The sequence below is a fragment of the Citrus clementina genome, unplaced genomic scaffold (assembly GCF_000493195.1).
Source record: "Citrus clementina cultivar Clemenules unplaced genomic scaffold, Citrus_clementina_v1.0 scaffold_6, whole genome shotgun sequence".
Taxonomy (NCBI): Eukaryota; Viridiplantae; Streptophyta; class Magnoliopsida; order Sapindales; family Rutaceae; genus Citrus; species Citrus x clementina.
The window spans coordinates 721,228-742,350 of NW_006262139.1; the positions used below are offsets into that span (position 1 = coordinate 721,228).

The window sequence follows — 21,123 nt, forward strand, 5'->3', positions numbered from 1 at the left end:
TCCTTATTCTCAGGTCCTTGTAATTGGATCTTTTTGCGTGTCACCCAGTCTTTGTTTTGGCTTCTCTTTGTCTAAACTTACGGCCCCAGCTACCTTGTCAAATGCTTGAAAAATGAACATACAGCAAAAGACTTTGAATCTGAAGAAAAAAGATAGTCATCATGTGGTTCAATTGTCACTTTATGATCTGCCTTTCCCTTTTTTTTCCAAATTTTACGTGTAAAATGACCATCAGAATGCGACATGCACTTGGAAAAAACGATAATAGTTTTGAGTATTTGTGACTTTTTGGACAAAATTTCAAAATGTAACCCCTTATTTTATGTTTCCTTTAATAGCATTATAGCAATGCTGCTAAAAAGTTTGCTGTATTTCTATTCCCGAGAATTCGAATCAAGATATATATACACTCGAAATGCTGATAAAAAGGTTGCTGTATAGTTTTGTCAAATTTTCAAATTTGGATATGCAGTGGATATTGATGTTAGAGATATGAGTTGTATTTGAAAATATCAATATCCCAGGTTGCTTAGACATGAGAGTATAAGTTGGTTTATATATAAAAACTAAAAATAATACGGTAACAACTAACAAGGTCATTAAGATTTAAGAGGGGGCTAACGCGCACGAGACCAAGCCCAAAAATAGAGCCCGCTCTAAGAATTTATTAATTGGGCACGAGGGGGAACCCCCTGGGGATTGGGGGTGTTGTATATGTGCGCCAACTTGGCTGCTTTTTATATTTATTCCCTTTGCTTTAATTTATTTATTTTAATGCAAATTATATTGAGAATTCGATTCAAATTATTTTTAATCCTTCTTTAATTATAATTTGAATTTTGAGAGAAAAAAGGGCTAGGGTGTGTATCTATTTAAAAGGGCGATTATATCACATTGTTTTTATTTGGAAAAGCTCGCTCTTTGTTCTTCTTGCTTTTGCCTTCATCGTTGTACATTTTATTGTTCTACACTGTCATTTGGAGGGCAACCTCACAATAGTAGAGTCATTGTATCCTAAAGATCAAACTGCCTTTGTTACACCATCTTGCACCGAGATATTGTATCTTGAGGCGCGGAGTTTGGTCTTAAGGACAGTGTTGTCGCACGCCTTGACTGTTTTTTTGTTTCTGTCCAGTTTCCTTCCAAACTTTCGCTGTTTCCATATCAAATTTTTGACAATCTTAAAACCAAATATGAGTGATCTTCCACCTTCATTAGCCACTGCACCTGTTGCACCCGCAGCCCCTGGACTTCCCGACCTCTTTGTTTATGATCTTCCTGCTTCCACTTCCAACACTGCAAAAAACTTGCTGGATGCCTCCAAGATTGAATTGTTCAATGGTGAAAATTTCAAGTGCTGGCAAGAAATGGTCTTCCATGTACTGGATGTTCATAACCTTGTTGACTACCTACAGTCATCACCACCAGAAGAGGGCACTGAAGATTACGACAAGAAACTCCAGACTTGGAATGCTGGTAATAAGGTCTGCATGCATACAATACTTAATTCTCTTGCTAGTTCCCTTTGTGATATTTATTATCCATATAAGAATGCATATGAGATATGGGCACTGCTTAAGAAAAAATATATGGTAGAAGATACTGAGACTCAATAATATATTAGTCATTTTCTACATTATCGGATGATGGATGATAAATCTATGTCTGAGGAAATCTATGAATATCACGTATTAGTTAATAGTATTAGTTAATAATCTTAAAAGGGTGGAAATATTTCTTCCTGACGATTTGTGACTGGTTGTTTGATTGAAAAACTACTAGCTAGAATCATGGGAAGATTATATCAAAACCTCAAAGCATAAGAAAAAGCAAGTGAGTTTTAAAGATGCTATTATACATGTTAGGATTGAGGAGAAGAATAGAATTAGAGATGTATTTGATAAGGCAAAGAAATTTCGTTCTAATGCAAATCTAATAAAGAACACTCCTCAACTTAATAAAAAGCAGAGCAATCCTATTAACAGACACCCTAATAACCCCAAAAGGCTCATTGCTAAAAGAAAAAGAGAGCTGCCACTTTATACAGATTATAAAAAAAGATTTTTCTCTCTATTGTTGAGAGAAAAATTTTCTCGTGCTAGTTGCTTTGGTAGTGATAAAGACGCCTACACGTCAAGTGCAGATCAAACCTGAGTCATAACCTGGAAGATCATTGGTGATAGTTCGTGATCTAACAAGCGTGGTGGTGACGGATCGTGATCTAACAGGCATGGTGGTGACGGATCGTGATCTGGGAGCCTAAATCACTTCAGCGGAAAAATCTAAATCAGTTTTTCAAGGTACGATTTTTAGATTACCAATTCTTATATATTATATGAGAGCGATCTTAAAAAGGTTTTATAAAAAATTTTAAAAAAATGATCTTTCCCCAACAAATGGTTGGGACCAAAAACACTTACAAGGTCAACAATTAAAAATAATTTACTTACCGAAACTGAAGAGTGGAGGAAAGAATTGCTAAAATTCTTTGAGAAAACTTTATGCATTAAAGGACCGATGAAAATAAAATTTGCAACTGGTGGCTTAAGTTCCTTAAATAAAGAAGTTAAAGATAGTTACAAAAAGAGAAGTTAAAAACAATTTCAGAAATTGGACAGTTTTGATAACTAAATTAATCATCATTCTTATGTGCACATGTTCTTTGAGTTAAAACTATAGATACTCTGCCCCCTATTAAAAGACATGAACAAATATCCACTCATAATTCAAATACGGAGGGGAAAAAAAAAATAAAATAAATGACGGACCCCCTACAATCGTGTAATCTAGGTGACAATGACGGTGAAACCATATCAATGAAAAAAATTGGCAAACGTGACAAAATTATACACTTGTTGTTTAACTAAAATTCAAATAAACCAGAAGCTTGTCAAAATGTGATGAACTACATCATCCCTCATGTAATGTTTGCAAATTTCTGCATAGTCCATAGGACAAGCTATTACCATCTTACTGTTGGATTAACAAATTAATAAAAGGACTACCTTACCCTTTAGAGTAATGAAAGAACAAAACATAAAGGTGGTAAAAGCTTCCTAGCAGTATCGAAGTTTTCAACAATCTTTTTTTTTTTTTTTTTTATCACATGAAGAGTTAGCGATTCAATCATCCAAGCACTTGACTTAAGCCATGACCATAGCTCATTGTTAGCTTTACACAATAAGGGAGTCAAAAATAAAAACAAATTGCCGAAAAAAATTTAAATTAATAAGAAGAACTTGTTTATGTGTATAGTAAAAAGCTGAATGTTTTCATTCCTCTCCTCACATAACTTGTTCACTATGGACACCTAGAGATTTAAAGGCTTATTGAGTATGCAAAATGCAATCGAAATTACCAGCAAAAGTGCTGCAGTAAGATTTTATTTTCAGTTTTTTACATGTTGTTTTGCTCGAGAACTAGCAAAATTTAGATTGAGGGTTTTCGGTTGGCATAATTTATATCATATTTATTACCCTTAACTTATATTTGTTAGCTAATTAAGTTTAATAATTAATTGTAATAAGTAGTTATTTTATAATAATGCTTAAATGGAGAATTATTATAGAATAACGGGGAGTTAAAGGAATTTAGGCGGTAGAACTAAGCGTATAAAATACTTTGTGCACTCTCTCACTAAAATTCAGTTTTGACGCAAAGCTAAGGGAATCCACTCTTAATAATAGAAGCCTTGAAGTCTTAGGTTCAAGTGCAGTGTGCAGTATTACCACATCGCAAGACTTCTAGTGCAGTGTGCAGTATTACCGCATCGCAAAAGGCTTAAAATCCACTCACTTTCTCAAGTGGATCATGTCAACTTGCCTTGGCTTTTGTCAAGTGGGCAGCGATCATGTCAACTTTGCCTTAGCTTTTGTCAAGTGGCCAACGATCGTGTCAAATTTCCTTAACAATTTGATAGTGGCCAACATTTATATTTTCTTAGCTTTTTCTTGTGAACAAACTGATAATGGCCAACATTTATATTTTGAAAATGACCAAGTCAAGTCTAGTTTCAAATTAAGGAAAAAAAAAAATAAAAAGGGAAGAAAGGCGTCGTCTTTGTGTTATGTCTGAACTTGTCCTGTTGTCTTTGAATTTACAACTCTCAGAAGTAGGTGAAGCTCACATACAAAGGCAAGCCAAGGAAATTGCCTCCTCACTTGTAGAAATGAGTACCCACTCCGTTTATTTTCCATCCATGCTTCTTTTTTTCATCACACTGTTGCATGTTGCAGCCTTTGAGGAGGGAGATCGTGCAGCCCTCCAGGCCTTTAAGTCAATGATTGCTCATGACCCTCAAAGAATCCTGAACTCATGGAATGATTCTCGCCATTTCTGTGAATGGGAGGGCGTTACATGCGGTCGCAGGCACAGACGAGTCATAGCCCTTGATCTGATGTCAAAAGCCTTGAGTGGCTCATTGTCTCCTCATATTGGCAACCTCAGCTTCCTGAGAGAGATCAATCTTATGGATAACACTATCCAAGGTGAAATTCCTCCTGAATTTGGGCGTCTGTTCAGGTTAGAAGCTCTGTTTCTAGCAAATAATCCCTGGTTGGGAAAATTCCAGCCAACTTGTCTTATTGTTCCAGGCTCACAGTACTATCTTTAGGACAAAACAAGCTAGTAGGAAGTATTCCATTTGAGTTTGTCTTTCTATACAAACTCAAAGGACTATCTTTACACAAAAACAATTTGACAGGAGGCATCTCTCCCTTTCTCGGGAATCTAACATTCCTCGAACTTGTGTCTCTATCTTACAACTCTTTTGAAGGAAATATTCCAGATTCATTGGGTCAATTGAAAGAGTTGAAAAGTCTTGCAATTGGCGTAAACAACCTCTCCGGTAAAATCCCTCCTTCCATTTGCAATCTTTCCTTCCTTGTCAATTTTTCGGTGTCTCAAAATCAAATCCATGGGAGTCTTCCATCATGTTTAGGTCTTAATTTTCCTAATCTCAAATTCTTCCAAATCGACCAAAACTTCTTCACTGGATCCATTCCTGTATCTTTATCCAATGCTTCAAAACTAGAAGTTATTCAAATTGCGAATAACAGTTTTTCTGGAAAATTTTCAGTCAATTTTGGAGGCATGAAAAATCTTTCACACCTAATTTTACAATCTAGTAATTTAGGAAGCGGGGAAAGTGATGAGATGGGGTTTATTAATTCTTTGGCCAACTGTAGCAAATTGCGAGTTCTAAGTTTTGGTAGAAATCAATTTAGAGGAGTATTGCCACATTCAATAACTAATCTGTCAAGTCAACTTCAAGTTTTGTTCCTTGGGTTTAATCAGTTATATGGAAGCATACCTTCAGGGATAGGTAACCTTGTTAACTTATATTTATTAGCGATGGAGCAAAACCAATTTATAGGCACAATTCCTCAAGAAATGGGTAAGCTTTTGAACTTACAGGGCTTGGATTTTGGAGGCAACCATTTCTCAGGGAAAATTCCTTCCACTCTAGGAAATTTGTCATCAATAAGTGAAATTGTATTAAGAAATAACAATTTATCCGGAGTCATCCCTTCTAGTCTAGGAAATTTGAAACGATTGGCACTTTTAGAAATGTCTGGAAATGACCTCAGTGGATCTATCCCAGAAGAGATTTTCAATATATCCTTTCTTTCAAATTCACTGATTTTAGCCCAAAACCACATTGTTGGATCTATATCTCCAAGAATCGGTAATCTAAAAGCTTTGAGGATTTTTGATGTGTCTAGTAATGACTTATCTGGTGAAATTCCAAGTGAACTTGGTCTTTGCTCTAGTCTTGAAGATATTTATCTAGTGGGAAACTACTTCCACGGATCTATTCCTTCATTTTTCAGTAATTTGAAAAGTATTAAAAAGGTTGATCTTTCTCGGAATAATTTGTCTGGCCAAATTCCAATATTCCTCGAGACTCTTTCTCTGGAATATCTTAACTTATCCCTCAATGATTTCGAGGGAAAACTACCAACAAAAGGAATTTTTGCAAATGCAAGTGCAATAACAATTGTGGGTTATAATAGACTTTGTGGGGGCATACCTGAATTGCAGCTGCCCAAATGCACCGATAATAAATCAAGTAGTCAGAAGATCTCTCGAAGATTGAAAATAATAATCTCAATTGTAAGTGCCTTTTCAGGACTAGTCATGGTGTCATTTTTCATTTTCTATTGGCACAAATGGAGGAGGGAGCCTTCCAGGCAACCTTCAAGACCAATGACAACAAAAACATTTCCAAAGATGTCTCATAAAAGCCTCTTCAAAGCGACTGATGGGTTTTCTTCAACACACTTGATTGGAGTGGGTAGCTTTGGCTCAGTGTATAAGGGATTACTTGTTGAAGATGGAACTATTGTTGCAATCAAAGTGATTAACCTTCAACGCCAAGGAGCTTCTCAGAGTTTCAAGGCTGAATGCAAAGCCTTGAAAAATATCCGTCATAGAAATCTTGTCAAGGTCATAACTTCATGCTCAAGTATTGATTTTCAAGGTAATGACTTTAAGGCTATTGTTTATGAGTACATGCTAAATGGGAGTCTTGAAAAATGGTTGCATCCAGAAGCAGTTGCACAAAGAGATGAAGAAATTGAAATTCAGAAACTCACCCTTCTTCGGAGAATAAGCATCGCAATTGATGTGGCATCTGCACTAGACTATCTTCATCACCACTGCCAAGAACCAATTCTCCATTGTGATCTAAAGCCAAGCAATATCCTTCTCGATAATGACTTGACTGCTAAAATTGGTGATTTTGGACTAGCTAGAATTTTTCATCAAGCAGTCTCAAATCCAGCTTTAACCAGCTCCGTTGGTGTAAGGGGAACAATTGGCTATGCAGCCCCAGGTTATAACTTATATTCTATTTCATAATTTATATATTTTGTCTTTTAATTTCTTTTTGCAACTCCTAACTTCTTAATAAATCTTATATTGAATGGCAGAGTATGGCCTTGGAAGTGAGGTGTCAACAAATGGAGATGTTTATAGTTATGGAATATTGCTATTAGAAATGGTGATAACAAAAAAACCTACAGATGTTATGTTTGAGGGGGACTTGAATCTTCACAACTTTGCAAGAATGGCCTTGCCTGATCGTGTGATGGATATTTTGGATCCAATACTTCTAAATGTGGTGAAATTTTGATTAGCACTGATAACCATAAGCAAAGGCAAGCAAGAATTAGTAGCAGATTAGAATGTCTCATTTCTCTAATTAGAATTGGAGTTGCTTGTTCAATGGAGTCACCGCAAGATCGAATGAACATGACTAATGTTGTCCATGAGTTACAATCGGTCAAGAAAATTCTCCTTGAATGTGAAACTATTCAACAAGCAAACAAATATAACTAGATGATACAATATTCTCTTGTAGCTTTTGTCGAAGTGAAATAAATTTACATTGTATCTTTGTGAGAGTTAAAAAAAGGCTCATTACTTTGTTTTATGTCTTTTTCCGTCACAGTCTTATGAATCACAAGGCAACAAAGTTAAAAGCTTCATCAAACCGAAGAAAGTGAAATTTGATCTTAGACAAAATAAGGTGGGAGGAGGGAATAGTAATTTTATCACACATGTATAATTGTATAGGTTTATAACAAAAATTTTGGCAGCATGTAGAGGCAGAAGCAATTAGATTTCAAGTCCAAGTTGCTATTGTCTTTGATGATGATAGAGTCAGATGCTATGAAAATATTGTAAATTTGATAAAAGGTAATGAAAGCAGTTCTAAAGAGATCTTTGTATAGTTTTAGAAATTCAATGAAGAGATGATAACAATGTAATTGTTTAGCTTATAGAAGAGCTAAACTGTGTTCAGTTATATATATTGAAACGACCTGCCCCGAATCTCCCGCGGGCGAGTCAATCTAGTCTCATCAAAATGGACTTGATAATAATATAATTAGTAAGGATTCTGTCGAAAATTCGGCAGAGTCTCCTTTATATATATATCACTCCCAATCTATAAATATGTAAGACAAACACTCCCAATATAATTCAATATACAACAAACTCCAGTGATCAACATCTTCAACCAAAATGCTGAGTTTTATATCTCCAGAGTCTCAAAAGATAATATTATAACTAATATTAATATCTCAGTTTATTCTTAATCCCAAAAGAATAATATAACAAAAATTATACAATCCCAAAAGAACAAGATGACCAAGATGTCCTAACAAAAACATCTATATCTTCTAACACCATCACGTGGCCAAGACTCAAAACATATTTACAGTCGGTGGGTCGGTCTGATGTACTTGCAACCTCCTGGTGAGGGGGGAAAATAATAATAAAAAATGGGGTGAGTTTAAAACTCAGTGAGATCAGTGAGTGGATAATAGTTTTTGAAATTAATTCTTACTTTAAAAGAAATAATCATATCATTTCCAAACACGATTTCATCAAACCATATGAGAGAAACCAATAGTAAATCATTTAACATTTAAATCATTTTACTAACCATGAAAAGCATATATAATATCGTACCAAATAACCATGGAAATCATATCACAATATCATATAAAATACACAAATCTGAAAATAATCACCAAATAAGTATCCAGGGAAATAATCTCGTCATATCCGGACCTCAACGGACGGGTAATGACGTATTATCTGGGTACCGTCATGCCCCGGAGCTACACGGATAGACAGGGAAATACCATCTCATATCTCATCATATTTGTGCATGCATAATCTAGTCCCCAAAGGACAAAAGCACCCAAGCACAAAGGCATGTATCTCGTCTGTATCTCAATATCTGTCTGTATCTAATATCTGTATCTCTGTAATCATCATACCACATGCATATGCCCCCAAAAGGAAGAAACGCCCAAACACACGGCCCAAAGCCTCTATGTGTGGTCAGATAGGCCCCAAAGGCCTCTCATCTCATCTCATCTGTATCACTGTATCTAGAGGGAAGGGTATTGTCCAATGCTTTTAAAAACAATCTCTATACTCATATTCATGTATATTCTAATCATACTTTAAATCATATATTTCTTTTCATTATCACATCTAAATCCACTTTTCTCATCTTTAAAATACTATCATATTTCATTCAAAGTCGACACGGAAAACCATTGACCAAACATTTTAATATAATATTAATGCGTGTATAAAATCCATTTCGAGGAAATCATTAAATCAGAACATTTAAAATACTTATTTTGCAAACATGCTTTACTATCATAATTAACTATGAAAATAGGTTTTATATATTCCACTCACAGTGACGGTGTTCACGCTCGGTTATCGTCCACGTCCGTGGACCGGTTCTCGCTCACGGATCCTCCTAAATCAAGGAAACAACATAATTATTTTTCGTAAATCAGAATTACGACTAAATTTTTGCAATAAACTCGAAACGAACATCTATCCATAAATTTACAACTCCCGTGTCGATAAAATTACTAAAATGCCCTCGAGTCCGTAAATCATTAAAATACTTCGAAATCGTAAATCACTGAATTACCCTCGGAATCGTAATTACACCCAATCCTCAATTCTAGGAATTACTAAAATATCCACAGGCTCAGAAATTACAAAATCGCCCTCAGAGTGTGAGATTACCGAAATGCCCTTGCCGGTCAACGGCCACTGGAATTTGGTCAACCCTGGATGGGAAGCTCAAGTCTGAAAGTTCCAATCACGCTGAGTTCAATGGTACCGGCGGTGAGCTACAACGCACGACAACGACGCTGGAATCTAGCTCGACAGTCGTGAATTCCAACAATTGACCGGTGGCAAAACAGTGACTCTCGGTGGCTATGGATGGTCGGAAATGGAAGAGGGAGTCGTGAGGAATAAAATCCAACCGGCGGTGTCACCCAAAACCGGCGAAAATACCGACAGAACAAAGTGAAACAGTCGTGGGTTTTCAAGATTCGATCGCTGGCGTTCCGGTTGGTTTTCGGCGGTGAGGATGGCAGGGGAATGACGACCGGCTTCTAAGCTTCATATCGGTACCAAGCTTGACCAAAACGGTGGCCGAAAATGGAAGTTACGACCAGGTCAAGGTCGTGGGTTTCGGGTTGAGTTTTCAGGTCGGGTTGACAGCTCTCTCTCTCACTCTCTCACACATGTGTGGCTTCCCTCTGTTTTCCAGCTCTTTTCTTTTACTTTTATTAACTTCTTAACTGCCTTTTTTTATTCTTTTGTTTTTGTTTCACATATGTTACATATATAGCCAACTATCTAGTGCAATACTGATCAAGAGTATCAATTCCAATTCTAGGCTCTATATGTTGCATCATTACATCCTCTTCAAAATAAATATTTCATCTTCTGAGAAAGTTCAACTTTCCTATACAATATGCAAAATGAAATGCAAGAACAAGAGGAGAGATAATAAGAACGACAGCTATAATTGGCAAGTGATCATGGTGAAACCCAAAATAATCTTCAAAGAAGGAAGACTGTGTTCTTGTTTCACAAATACAATAATTTCTTTGTAGTGATTTGATCTGCTTTGCTTCCTTACAAGATCAACCATTGCCCAGGACCTTGAACAAGATTAATCAAGCTGTTAATTTGCAAGACTCAACCCAGAAACCTTAAAGTAATAATTCTCAGAATTGCCAACCAAGATTATAGACAAAGATTAAAGAAAAAAAAACTCACAAAGCAACAAGAAATAAAGATTTACGTGGTTCAGTTGTTCCAATAATGGCACAACTTACATCCACGAGAGAGGCCTTTTGATTAGTCTTTTATTGATTATCAAGGGAAAATCTGTTACAAAGAGATACAAGTGAATACAAAGAATCCTCTCGAACCAATCCTCCTCTTTCTCTCCTTCCTATCACTCTAGAAATCATCGTCTCAAAGTGGCTGCGTTACTTAGCTTTATAACTACATCACTAACAAGAATCATGAACCCAGATTGCACAACTTCCTGACACGTGGATAACAGAAATAACGATCTTGAGCTGAAGCTGCTCACATGCCTCTCACATGTATCACTTAAAGATGCTCCAAATGACATGTCTGGGCTGTCGTTTTGAAGTTAATTGGTTATAAGTGAAACATGTGCTTTCTCACGTGACCTTAGCTTATGACTTCCACATTAAATGTTGTCGTTTTAACCTCCTGAGTTTGATTCACTAACGCACTTCACAATTCTCCACCTTGAATCAATACTCCCAATCATACTCCTTCTCCATCAACAGCAGCTTTAAAAGCTACTTAACCCAGTTATGTTCAAGCATAGCTTGAGCTTGGCTGTTGGAACAACTTTAGTAAGCATATCTGTAGAATTTTGGCCTGTATGTATTTTGACTAGTTTGATAGCCCTTTTTGAGACTTCATATATGATAAAATGAATCTTTATATCTATATGATTAGTTTTCTCAGGATGTGTTGGATTATTACTCAAGTGAATTGCACTTGAGCTATCATAGAAGACTGGCACTAACCTCTGCATTTTTCCCAATTCTGACACCAACCCCTTAAGCCATGATGCTTCTTTTACAGCTTCAGTTGCAGCTGTATATTCAGCTTCTGTAGTTGAAAGAGCAACTACATAATGCAGTGTAACTTTCCAATTAATCAAACATCCATTGAGCATAAACACATAACCAGTCAGGGACCTTATTCTATCCAAATCTCTAGCATAGTCTGAGTCTACATAACCCCAAAATCCATCTCCTTTGCCTGTGTTTCTCTCATACACTCATCCACAATTCAAAGTACCATTTAGATACCTCATAATCCACTTAACAGCCATCCAGTGTTCTTTTCCAGGTAAGGCCATATACCTGCTTACAACACTAATAACATGTGCAATATTAGGCCTAGTTAAGACCATTGCATAGATTAAACACTCCACTGCATTTGTATAAGGGATTTTAACCATTTCATGCTTTTCTTCTTCTGTTGTTGGACACTATGAACAGCTAAGTTTGAAGTGTGAGGCCAAAAGTGTTTGTACTGGTTTGGAGTTATTCATCTAATAGGTGGCAAGTACTTTCTTTAGATATCTCTCTTGTGACAGAAACAACATACCATCCTTCATGTTCTTTTTTATCTCCATCTTTAATATCTTTTTAGCCCTGCCCAGGTCCTTCATATCAAATTCAGAATTAAGCAATAGCTTTAGATCATCAATGACTTCCATGTCTTTACTTGCTAATAACATGTCATCGACATATATTAGCAAATACACATATGCACTGCCCTTCATTACGTTATAATAAACACAGCAGTCATAATTGCACTTGTTGAATCCATTTGTCACCATGAATTCATCAAATCTTAGGTACCATTGCCTTGGGGACTGTTTTAACCCATATAATGATTTCTTCAACAAGCAAACATGATCTTTCTTCAAAGGTTCTTCAAATCCTTTAGGTTGAGCCATAAGTATTTCTTTTTGGAGTCTACCATGCAAGAAGGCAGTCTTGACATCAAGTTGACCAAGTTCCATGTCTTCAACTGCAGTTAAGACAATAATCACCCTTATGGATGCATGTCTGATAGTAGGAGAAAAAACTTCTTTAATCCACCCATTCATTTTGTGTGTACCCCTTTGCAACCAGTCTTGCCTTGAATCTTTTAAGTTCTAAACTAGTCAAGCCTTTTTTAACTTTGAAGATCCATTTGCACCCAACCACTCTTCTATTTACTGGCCTCTTAACCAATTCCCAAGTTTCATTATTGTATAAAGAAGACATTTCTTCATCCATAGCCTTCTGCCAATTTTCCTTATGAGGACCCTATGTAGTCTCTTTAAAGGTCTTTGGTTCATCAACTTCAATGTCTTGTGTAGCTGCTAAAGCAAAAGCAATTATGTCTGCATAACTAAACCGCTTAAGTGGCCTTATGTTTCTTCTCATCCTATCCCTGGTGAGTTAATAACTTATTTCCTAAGTGCATGATTATGACTGTGTTTGTTGATAAGTTTCCAATGTGTTATCTGCATCACTATCAGCATTTTGAGAATCTAAAGCTTCCTCGATGCCTCCATGACTAGATGCCTCCACCTTAAACTCTACTACCTCAGAATTCTTTGTGCTAGAGTTTGTTCCCTCAATAGTCTGCCTTTTCACTATTAATTCATATTCATTAAAAATGACATCTCTGCTTATTATGCATTTAGGGGGATTTAAATCAATACAGTAGATTTTATACCCTTTCACCCCTTCTAGGTACCCTATGAATACCGCTTTCGATGCTCTAGGTGCAAGTTTTCCTTGTCTAACATGAACATAAGCAAAACAATCAAAGGCTTTCATGTTACCATAGCTAGCTGGTTTACCCCCCTCCCCACACTTCAAAATGTATTTTAAATCCTATAGTAGATGAAGGGCTTAAATTCACTAGATATGTTGTTGTCATTAATATTTCTACCCACAGTGACTTAGGTAGCTTAGATTGAATGAGCATACATCTTACTCTTTCCATAAATGTCATATTCAATCTCTCTGCCAACCTATTTTGTTGAGGATTCAACCTCACAGTTCTGTGCCTAACTATGCCCTCTTTTGCACAATAGCTCTTAAACTGCTGGTTATAAAACTCTAACCTATTATCTATCATTAGCTTTTTAACCTTCTTAACCCTCTTACCAGTTTGATTTTCAACCAAACTTTTCCACTCTTTAAATTTTTCAAATACTTTATCCTTATTCTTTAAAGCAGAAGACCAAACCTTCCCTGAAAAATCATCAATGATGGTAACAAAATATCTTTTTCCACCTAAAGATAGTTCTTGAGCTGGTCCCCAAAGATCATAATGTACATAGTCGAAGATAGCATTTGACTTATGAACTGATTTGTTAAAGCTCGATCTTGTTGACTTACCCAACACACAGTCTTCAGAGAACTCTATAGTACCTATCTTATCTCCTCCTAGTACACCCTGCTTTTCAAGCTCCTTGAGTTGAAATACAAGTATGCAACCCAAGAGGGGGGTGAATTGAGATTCTAAAAATTATTCAATTTATAAAGAAAAACTTAATGCAAATATAATCCAAATTCAAAGCAATAACAATTAACTTGATCACAATATAAAGAGATAAGGGAAGAGGGATTCAAACACAGAGATTTTTACGTGGTTCGGCCAACCTCGCCTACGTCCACGCCTCCAAGCTTTCCGGGCTTGAGGATTCCACTAAGCAAGCCTCCAAGGCTTCAAATGCTTACACTTGACTTCCAAGGTGTCAATAAACCTTTACAACAAGAGATTATCCCCAATCTCTTAACCCAAGTGTATCCCAACACTTACAATCACTCAAAGTAAAAGATTACAAATTGATTTGCCTCTCACAATATATAGGATTACACAATGGTGCTTAATATGTGAATAGATGAAGCAAGAATGTGTTCTAAGCTCTATGAAGATTGTATTCTCGAATATTAGCTCAATGGTCGTGTTGTGATCAATCTTCTTTGAATTTGAATGAGCTTATTTATATCTGGAGATGAAAATCTAGCCGTTACAAACTGTCGGACAGAAAATGGTTCGCCGTTAGCCATAAACGGTTAACCGTTTCGGTTGGTCAAAGTTACCGTTGGGCCAGATTTCAAATAAACGGTTTGCCGTTTAGGATTAACCTTTCGCCGTTAACTTCCGGAGACCTGCAAGATGAACATTGGTTATCCGTTTACACTAAACGGTTAAGGACTTGCGTGAAGTGGCTTCTCTGGATATTATCGGTTAACCATTTGTAATAAACGGTAAGCCGTTTGACTCCAGTAACCTGCAAAACAAACTAGCCTTATCAGGTTTTGTTAATTAGTGCCAGAGGAGGACAACCTTCAATTCTGGACGTTATCGGTTAACCGTTTAAAATAAACGGTTCACCGTTAAGTTCCAGTAACCTTCCCATCTTTTGTGCTTTCCATTTTTCATAAACGGTTAGAGGTTTAGGAAATATGTTGCTCTCTGGCATTAATCGGTTAACCGTTTAAATAAACGGTTTACCGTTTATTGCCAGAATCACACTTTAAAACAGATTTTTACAGAAAATCATTTTTGAATTTGAAGGTCCATCTTTTATGAAAGAATGAATGTAATGATTATCAAGGCTTTCGTTTATTAAGGAATAGCTCCAATATTTTTATCAAAAAATATTTAAAATTTGTTATCATCAAAATCAATATTATTAACATATTTATGTTAACATGAGTCCACTTTCACTCATATATCCCAACCTAAGATGCCATAGCTTAGTTTTATCTATGTTGCTATCTATAGAAACACCAGATTCCCCAGCTTTGACTTCACCATTCAATTCATAAACACCATTTCTTCTAGTACCTTTTATAACAGTAGTAGAGCCATTCATCACCCTTAGATTACTTGATTCAAGCTGAACAATATACCCTATTTAATCAAGCATCCCTAAAAAAATAAAGTTTCTTTTCAAATCAGGTACATGCTTGACTTGTTTGATTTCCAGCACAGTTCTATCATGTAATTTAAGTCTTACATTCCCCAAACCAATTTCTCAACGCATAACATTATTTCCCATCATTACTCTACCCCCATCAAACTTTTGATACTCAGTAAAGTAACCAATAAAATGACTCATTTGAAATGTGTATCCTGAATCTAAGATCCATTTACCTTTTTCGTTACTATCTGTTGCAACACAGACACCAGCAGACTCATACCCTTCATCTTCCACAATAGTTGCATTACCATTCTGACCTTTTGGATCTTTAGGCTTATTCTTTCTCTCAGGGTAGTCCCGTTTCAAATGACCTTCCTTGTGACATTGAAAACACTTCCAAGTCTTTGTTTTATTCTTATGTTTCCCCTGCTTCTTTTTCTTGTCTTTTTTCTTATCAATTTTACCTTTTGCTGTTAATCCCTCTCCAGTGCCATTCTCCAACACATCTTGTTTTCCTTGTAATTCTAGTCCCATTTCAAATGACCTTCCTTGTGACATTGAAAACACTTCCAAGTCTTTGTTTTATTCTTATGTTTCCCCTGCTTCTTTTTCTTGTCTTTTTTCTTATCAATTTTACCTTTTGCTGTTAATCCCTCTCCAGTGCCATTCTCCAACACATCTTGTTTTCCATGTAATTCTAGTCCCGTTTCAAATGACCTTCCTTGTGACATTGAAAACACTTCCAGATCTTTGTTTTATTTTTCTGTTTCCTCTACTTCTTTTTCTTGTCTTATTTCTTATCAATTTTACCCTTTGTTTTTAACCCTTCTCCAATGCCATTCTCCAACACATCTTGTTTTCCTTGTAATTCTCTAGTATTAAGAGCAGCCTTAACTTCATCAAGTTTAAGGTTTGCCTTCCATACATCAAAGCATCAACAAAATGCTCATAGGACTTTGGTAGGGAACTGATTAATAAGAAAGCCTTACCTTCATCATCTAAACCTTCATCAATAGTTTCTAAAGTGTCACACACCTTATTGAATTCATCTATATGCTGCTCCAGAGATGAGCTTTCAACCATCCTGAGTGTAAACATCCTATTTTTTCATGTAGAGTCGTTTTACTAGGGATTTGGTCATATAGAGACTTTCAAGTTTTGCCCATAAACCTGCCACAATCTTCTCCTTGGCTACCTATCTAATGACTAAGTCCCTAAGACTCAAGATTAGAGTGCTCCTAGCCTTCTTATCAATTTCAACTAGTTTCTCTGGAGTCTTGGATGATGAGGCCTCTTTCCATTCCACCCTTGACACTGGTTTAATTGCATCTCCCAATCCTTGAGTAATAAGCAAGGCCTCCATCTTGATTTTTCAGATAATTCTTTGGTGTAGCCATACTTGAATCTTGTCCAAGAACTCCACAGCTCTGATACCAGTTGTAGTGATTTGATCTGCTTTGCTTCCTTACAAGATCAACCACTGCCTAGGACCTTGAACAAGATTAATCAAGTTGCTAATTTGCAAAACTCAAGCCAAAAACCTTAATGTAATAATTCTCAAAATCGCCAAGCAAGATTATAGACAAAGATTGAAGAAAAAATAACTCACAAAGCAATAAGAAACATAGATTTATGTGGTTCAGTTTTTCCAATAATGGCACAATTTACATACGGGAGAAGCCTTTTGATTAGCCTATAAAGAGTACATCCCTGCAAATCTTTCGCGATACACAATAGTTCTTTCCCTCACAATGTTTGATATAACTAATGAAAAATTGTTTATCCTCAAGAATACCACCGCCAAGTATAATGAACACTACATTGAATGAATCTAGCTGGTTATCTCTGGTAGACTTAAGGGAAAATGAATAGATGCTAGGTGCTTGCAAATTACACCAATAATTTAATCTTACTAAAATGAATGAAACTAGAGCATGTGTGTTGATGATCATTAGTCAATCAAAAGTATTTTTGGGTTCATTTAAAAAAAGACTACATAAATTTTTGCATAAAAAAACTTTCGATTAATATATTGTCTTTTAATGTTGTTACTACTGTTGATGTGTAGATAAACCATGGCATGTTATTACTAAATATATGAAGTTAAATGGCCTTCTAAGGTCAGACAGTGGAGCTATGGAATGTCAAAGCATAACATGTTCGTCGAAAATTCTCATTAAACCTTGACAAGAAGGTTTACTATAAAATATATAAAAAAAAAGCAAAATGCAGAGAACCCCTTGCACTATTAAACAACAAATAGTTCTATTTTACTTGATAAATATATTTTCTATAATTCACTTACATTTTCTGTCCTTGGTCCTAGAAAAGTACACCAAAAAGTAAACATCATGTCGTCATGTGCATGATCCATGTTAAATTATATGAAGGATTTCTCCAGTAAGACAAATACAGTTTCCATAAGCATGATTTAAATTGCCCCCAAGCATTGTGTAAAAAGCGAGTTGGAAAATGCAGATCTCTTGAACCTGGAGGTGGAGTATTCAAATGCTTAACAAGCTCTTTGTTGTTCCTACAAGTAGTGCAATATTGTGAAGTGTAAAAGGAGATCATAAGCGATTGTTCATCCAACTCTACTAATAATAACAGAAGCAATGAAATTATGCTATTATAGAAAAAATGATATTGAATATCCTTAGTACTTTGGAAATAAGATGTTTTAAAAGCAACTCTTTTCATATCAATGAATTGGTTGAATTATTATTATTGATCAATAATAGGTTCTCTAACGAAAAGCAGCCTATTTGATGTTTGTATATATATAAGACTTTTGATGCGTATGAGCATAATAATTAATAAAATCTATAGCGAGCCTTTTTTGGAGTAATTATAAGACTTCTATTACTTGAACTTACTCATATAAAGCATATTCTCTGTATATTTGAGAAAAATCTACACCAAATTCAGCTTTAGCAGATGTAGAAGTGACTTCTAATATCCATGTTACTGCGTTGAAATTATGTACTCTTTAAAGTATATTGATAATAAATATATTTTCTAATGTTGCCTAATGTTGGAATTATGTACTCTTTAAAGCATATTGATCTATCATAAATATATTTTCTGATTAATAAAATATTTGAGACATTTTTTAGATATCTTAATTGCATAAATAATTTGAATAAAATTCGATTAATCGTATTATATGATAATCTGTACAAGTTATTAAATAAATTGAGTTCACAGTTGATTAATAGAGTTGAGTGCTCTATTTATGTTTAGACTGCAGCAACTTCATTGAATAATTTGTCTTAATCATGTATGAATTTACTAAGTAGTTTGACTACATTGAACTGGATCACATATGAGATTTAAATTAACCTTGAAATGATTGTCAGACTTATTAAATCTCAGAGGCATTGATTTTATTGCAATCTAAATCTTGAGTTAATTATAGTTTCATGTTTGTGATTGTCATTTTATTTGAGTTATCAATGGGTGCGACATACATTTTGTAATCAAGATTACACATAATCTTCGCAAAAACATTTATGAGTAGTAAGATTATATATTAACAATATAAATTTTTAAACACATCTTTTAATGGGTTTTTGATACTTGATCATATAATTCTCTGGCCAGAGTGCATCAACATAATTAGCATGTTGAAAATGATCATTAGAGAAAACCTGTAAATGTCAAGGATTAAGATGTAATTAAATTAATTGGATAGTTGAGATATCAATTTAATTAGTATGGTTGTACGAAAAATTGTTCAGTAAAGAAATCAATGTGGCTGGGTTGAATTATTATTCGAGAAAAGTATCCTAGATAATATACAATTATGGAGGTCGGTTCCAATCTTTTAGTGGAGTGGTAGGCTCCATTTAATAAGCTTGTGTATAAAGGGCGTTGTGTTAGTTTACAAGATGGTCCCTTATAATAAGAACAAGTATAATGCCACTTTTGGCTTTAATTTTATATTTTAATTTAAATCAAATGTTTTTGATTCAATAGAATTAAAAAGAGATAAAAAATGAACCTAGGATTTCCATCAATAGATATAAAAGGGCTTATTCTTTCACAGAAAAATAAGAGAGACACAATATACAGAACAAAAAAAAAAAAATTTCTCTAGCTTAAAGAGAAAAAGTGTTTTACTACTAGTTGCTTTCAGTGATGATAACAAACATGTCAAGTGCAAATCGTTAATAATAGATTGTGATTAAATAAGCTTTTTGTTGACAGACCGTGATCTAACAAGATTGGTGGTGACAAATCATGATTTGAGAGCCTAATTACTTCAACAAAAAAGCAAAGTTACAAATTCTAAATTATGGTAAATCTATTATGGTAAATCTATGTGTTGTGTGAGAATTGTAATCCATATAGTTTTGTTGTAAAACAATTTTCAACCAACAGTTGATATTAGAGTGATCTCATATTAATATATAGAGTTACTGTATGAAATCAATCTCTTGTATTATGTGTATAAGAAGAGTGGCACTATTTTTATATATTATTTTAATTCATGGTTGAATATATTTATTGAGCATGCTAATGGTTATCTCAATTCATGGTAGCTATTTCATTTCTATTAATTTGATGGATTTGTAACTAGAGAGGTGGCCTAATTTTGCGATGTTTCTTTCTTGCTTATTTTATTTCACTGCTCGTACATTCTTTATAAGACATTACCGGCATAGGGGTTTTTGTAAATATTATTTAGTCTATAAAATAGTAAAGAACTAAAGAAAAAACATTGATGACAAAAAAGAGAAGCAAAACGGTAATAGCTTCTGGAATTGGCGACGGAAGACATAATGATGAAATTAGGGTTTATTTTGGATTTTTTTTCATGAGACACCTTAATGTTTTGTTGGTTTATGCTTTCTGCCAAAGTTTGAAATTTTGTTGCATTTAAGTCCAACACGCCGTATTTGAATTAGGGTTTTGGGTTTATATCCCATGGCACCCTATGATTTTGCTAGTTTACAGTTCAGCTAAGGTATTGGGCCTTTGGGTAGAAAAATTCAAATCTATTTATATTGGTCCCAAGCTCATTTTCATATTTTAAAATTGGGTCATATAAATAAAAAATTGGTGAGATCAATAATAAAATTTATTTGTCTCAAGAACTTTTAAAAATAAATTTGGACTTTTTTTATTAAATAATAAATAAGTCCAAATTAGGTCTAGGTTTTTTTATAAAAATTTTATTTCAAAAAATAAGACTAAATAGTATTTTATTTAATAGGTGCCCAAATTTAATCTTAAAAATAAACCAAGGATAAATTTAAAAGTCCAAAAATGGCCAAGCCAATGGATATGAACAAGAGCAAGTACAAGGAAGAGAAAAAATGAAGATAGACATTGACTTGAAGCCCAATAGATATTAGAATTATAGATTAAGTCGATTTTTCCTTAGGAAAAACCACGAATTGAGATTGTTTAATTGCTTTTATCTACATGCTATGTTTGATTGATAACATGCCATGATAACAGGTCATATAAAATAGGTAGTGCCACTCTATGCATCATAATACATAGCATCTGTAAATTGTGAACCTAGACATATATTGTTTGGTGTTTGCATGTGCTAAATGATATCAGATTTCATCTAGATAATTTTATTTTAGGAAGCATGCAACTAACTATATAGGATATAATCTGTATGTTGTTCAAAAGGAAGAATCAACTTTAAAATATTAAGTGGGAGAGGGAAAATTCAAGATAATTTTTCCCATGGGCTCAATTATTAGTTCAATAATAAACTTATATAGATAACTCATTTGAAATATTTAGAGGGAGCTTACATTTGTTATAAATAA

At 34.7% G+C, this 21,123-nt stretch overlaps 1 protein-coding gene across 1 annotated transcript; it reads left to right on the forward strand.

Moving 5' to 3' along the window:
* Positions 1-1,193: 1,193 nt before the first annotated feature.
* LOC18038764 (probable LRR receptor-like serine/threonine-protein kinase At3g47570) lies at positions 1,194-7,135 on the forward strand. Its single transcript, XM_024181825.1, has 4 exons — positions 1,194-1,476; positions 4,236-4,521; positions 4,593-6,835; positions 6,933-7,135. The coding sequence occupies exons 1-4, from the start codon at positions 1,194-1,196 to the stop codon at positions 7,133-7,135; spliced, it is 3,015 nt and encodes a 1,004-aa protein (XP_024037593.1).
* The last annotated feature ends 13,988 nt before the right edge of the window (positions 7,136-21,123 follow it).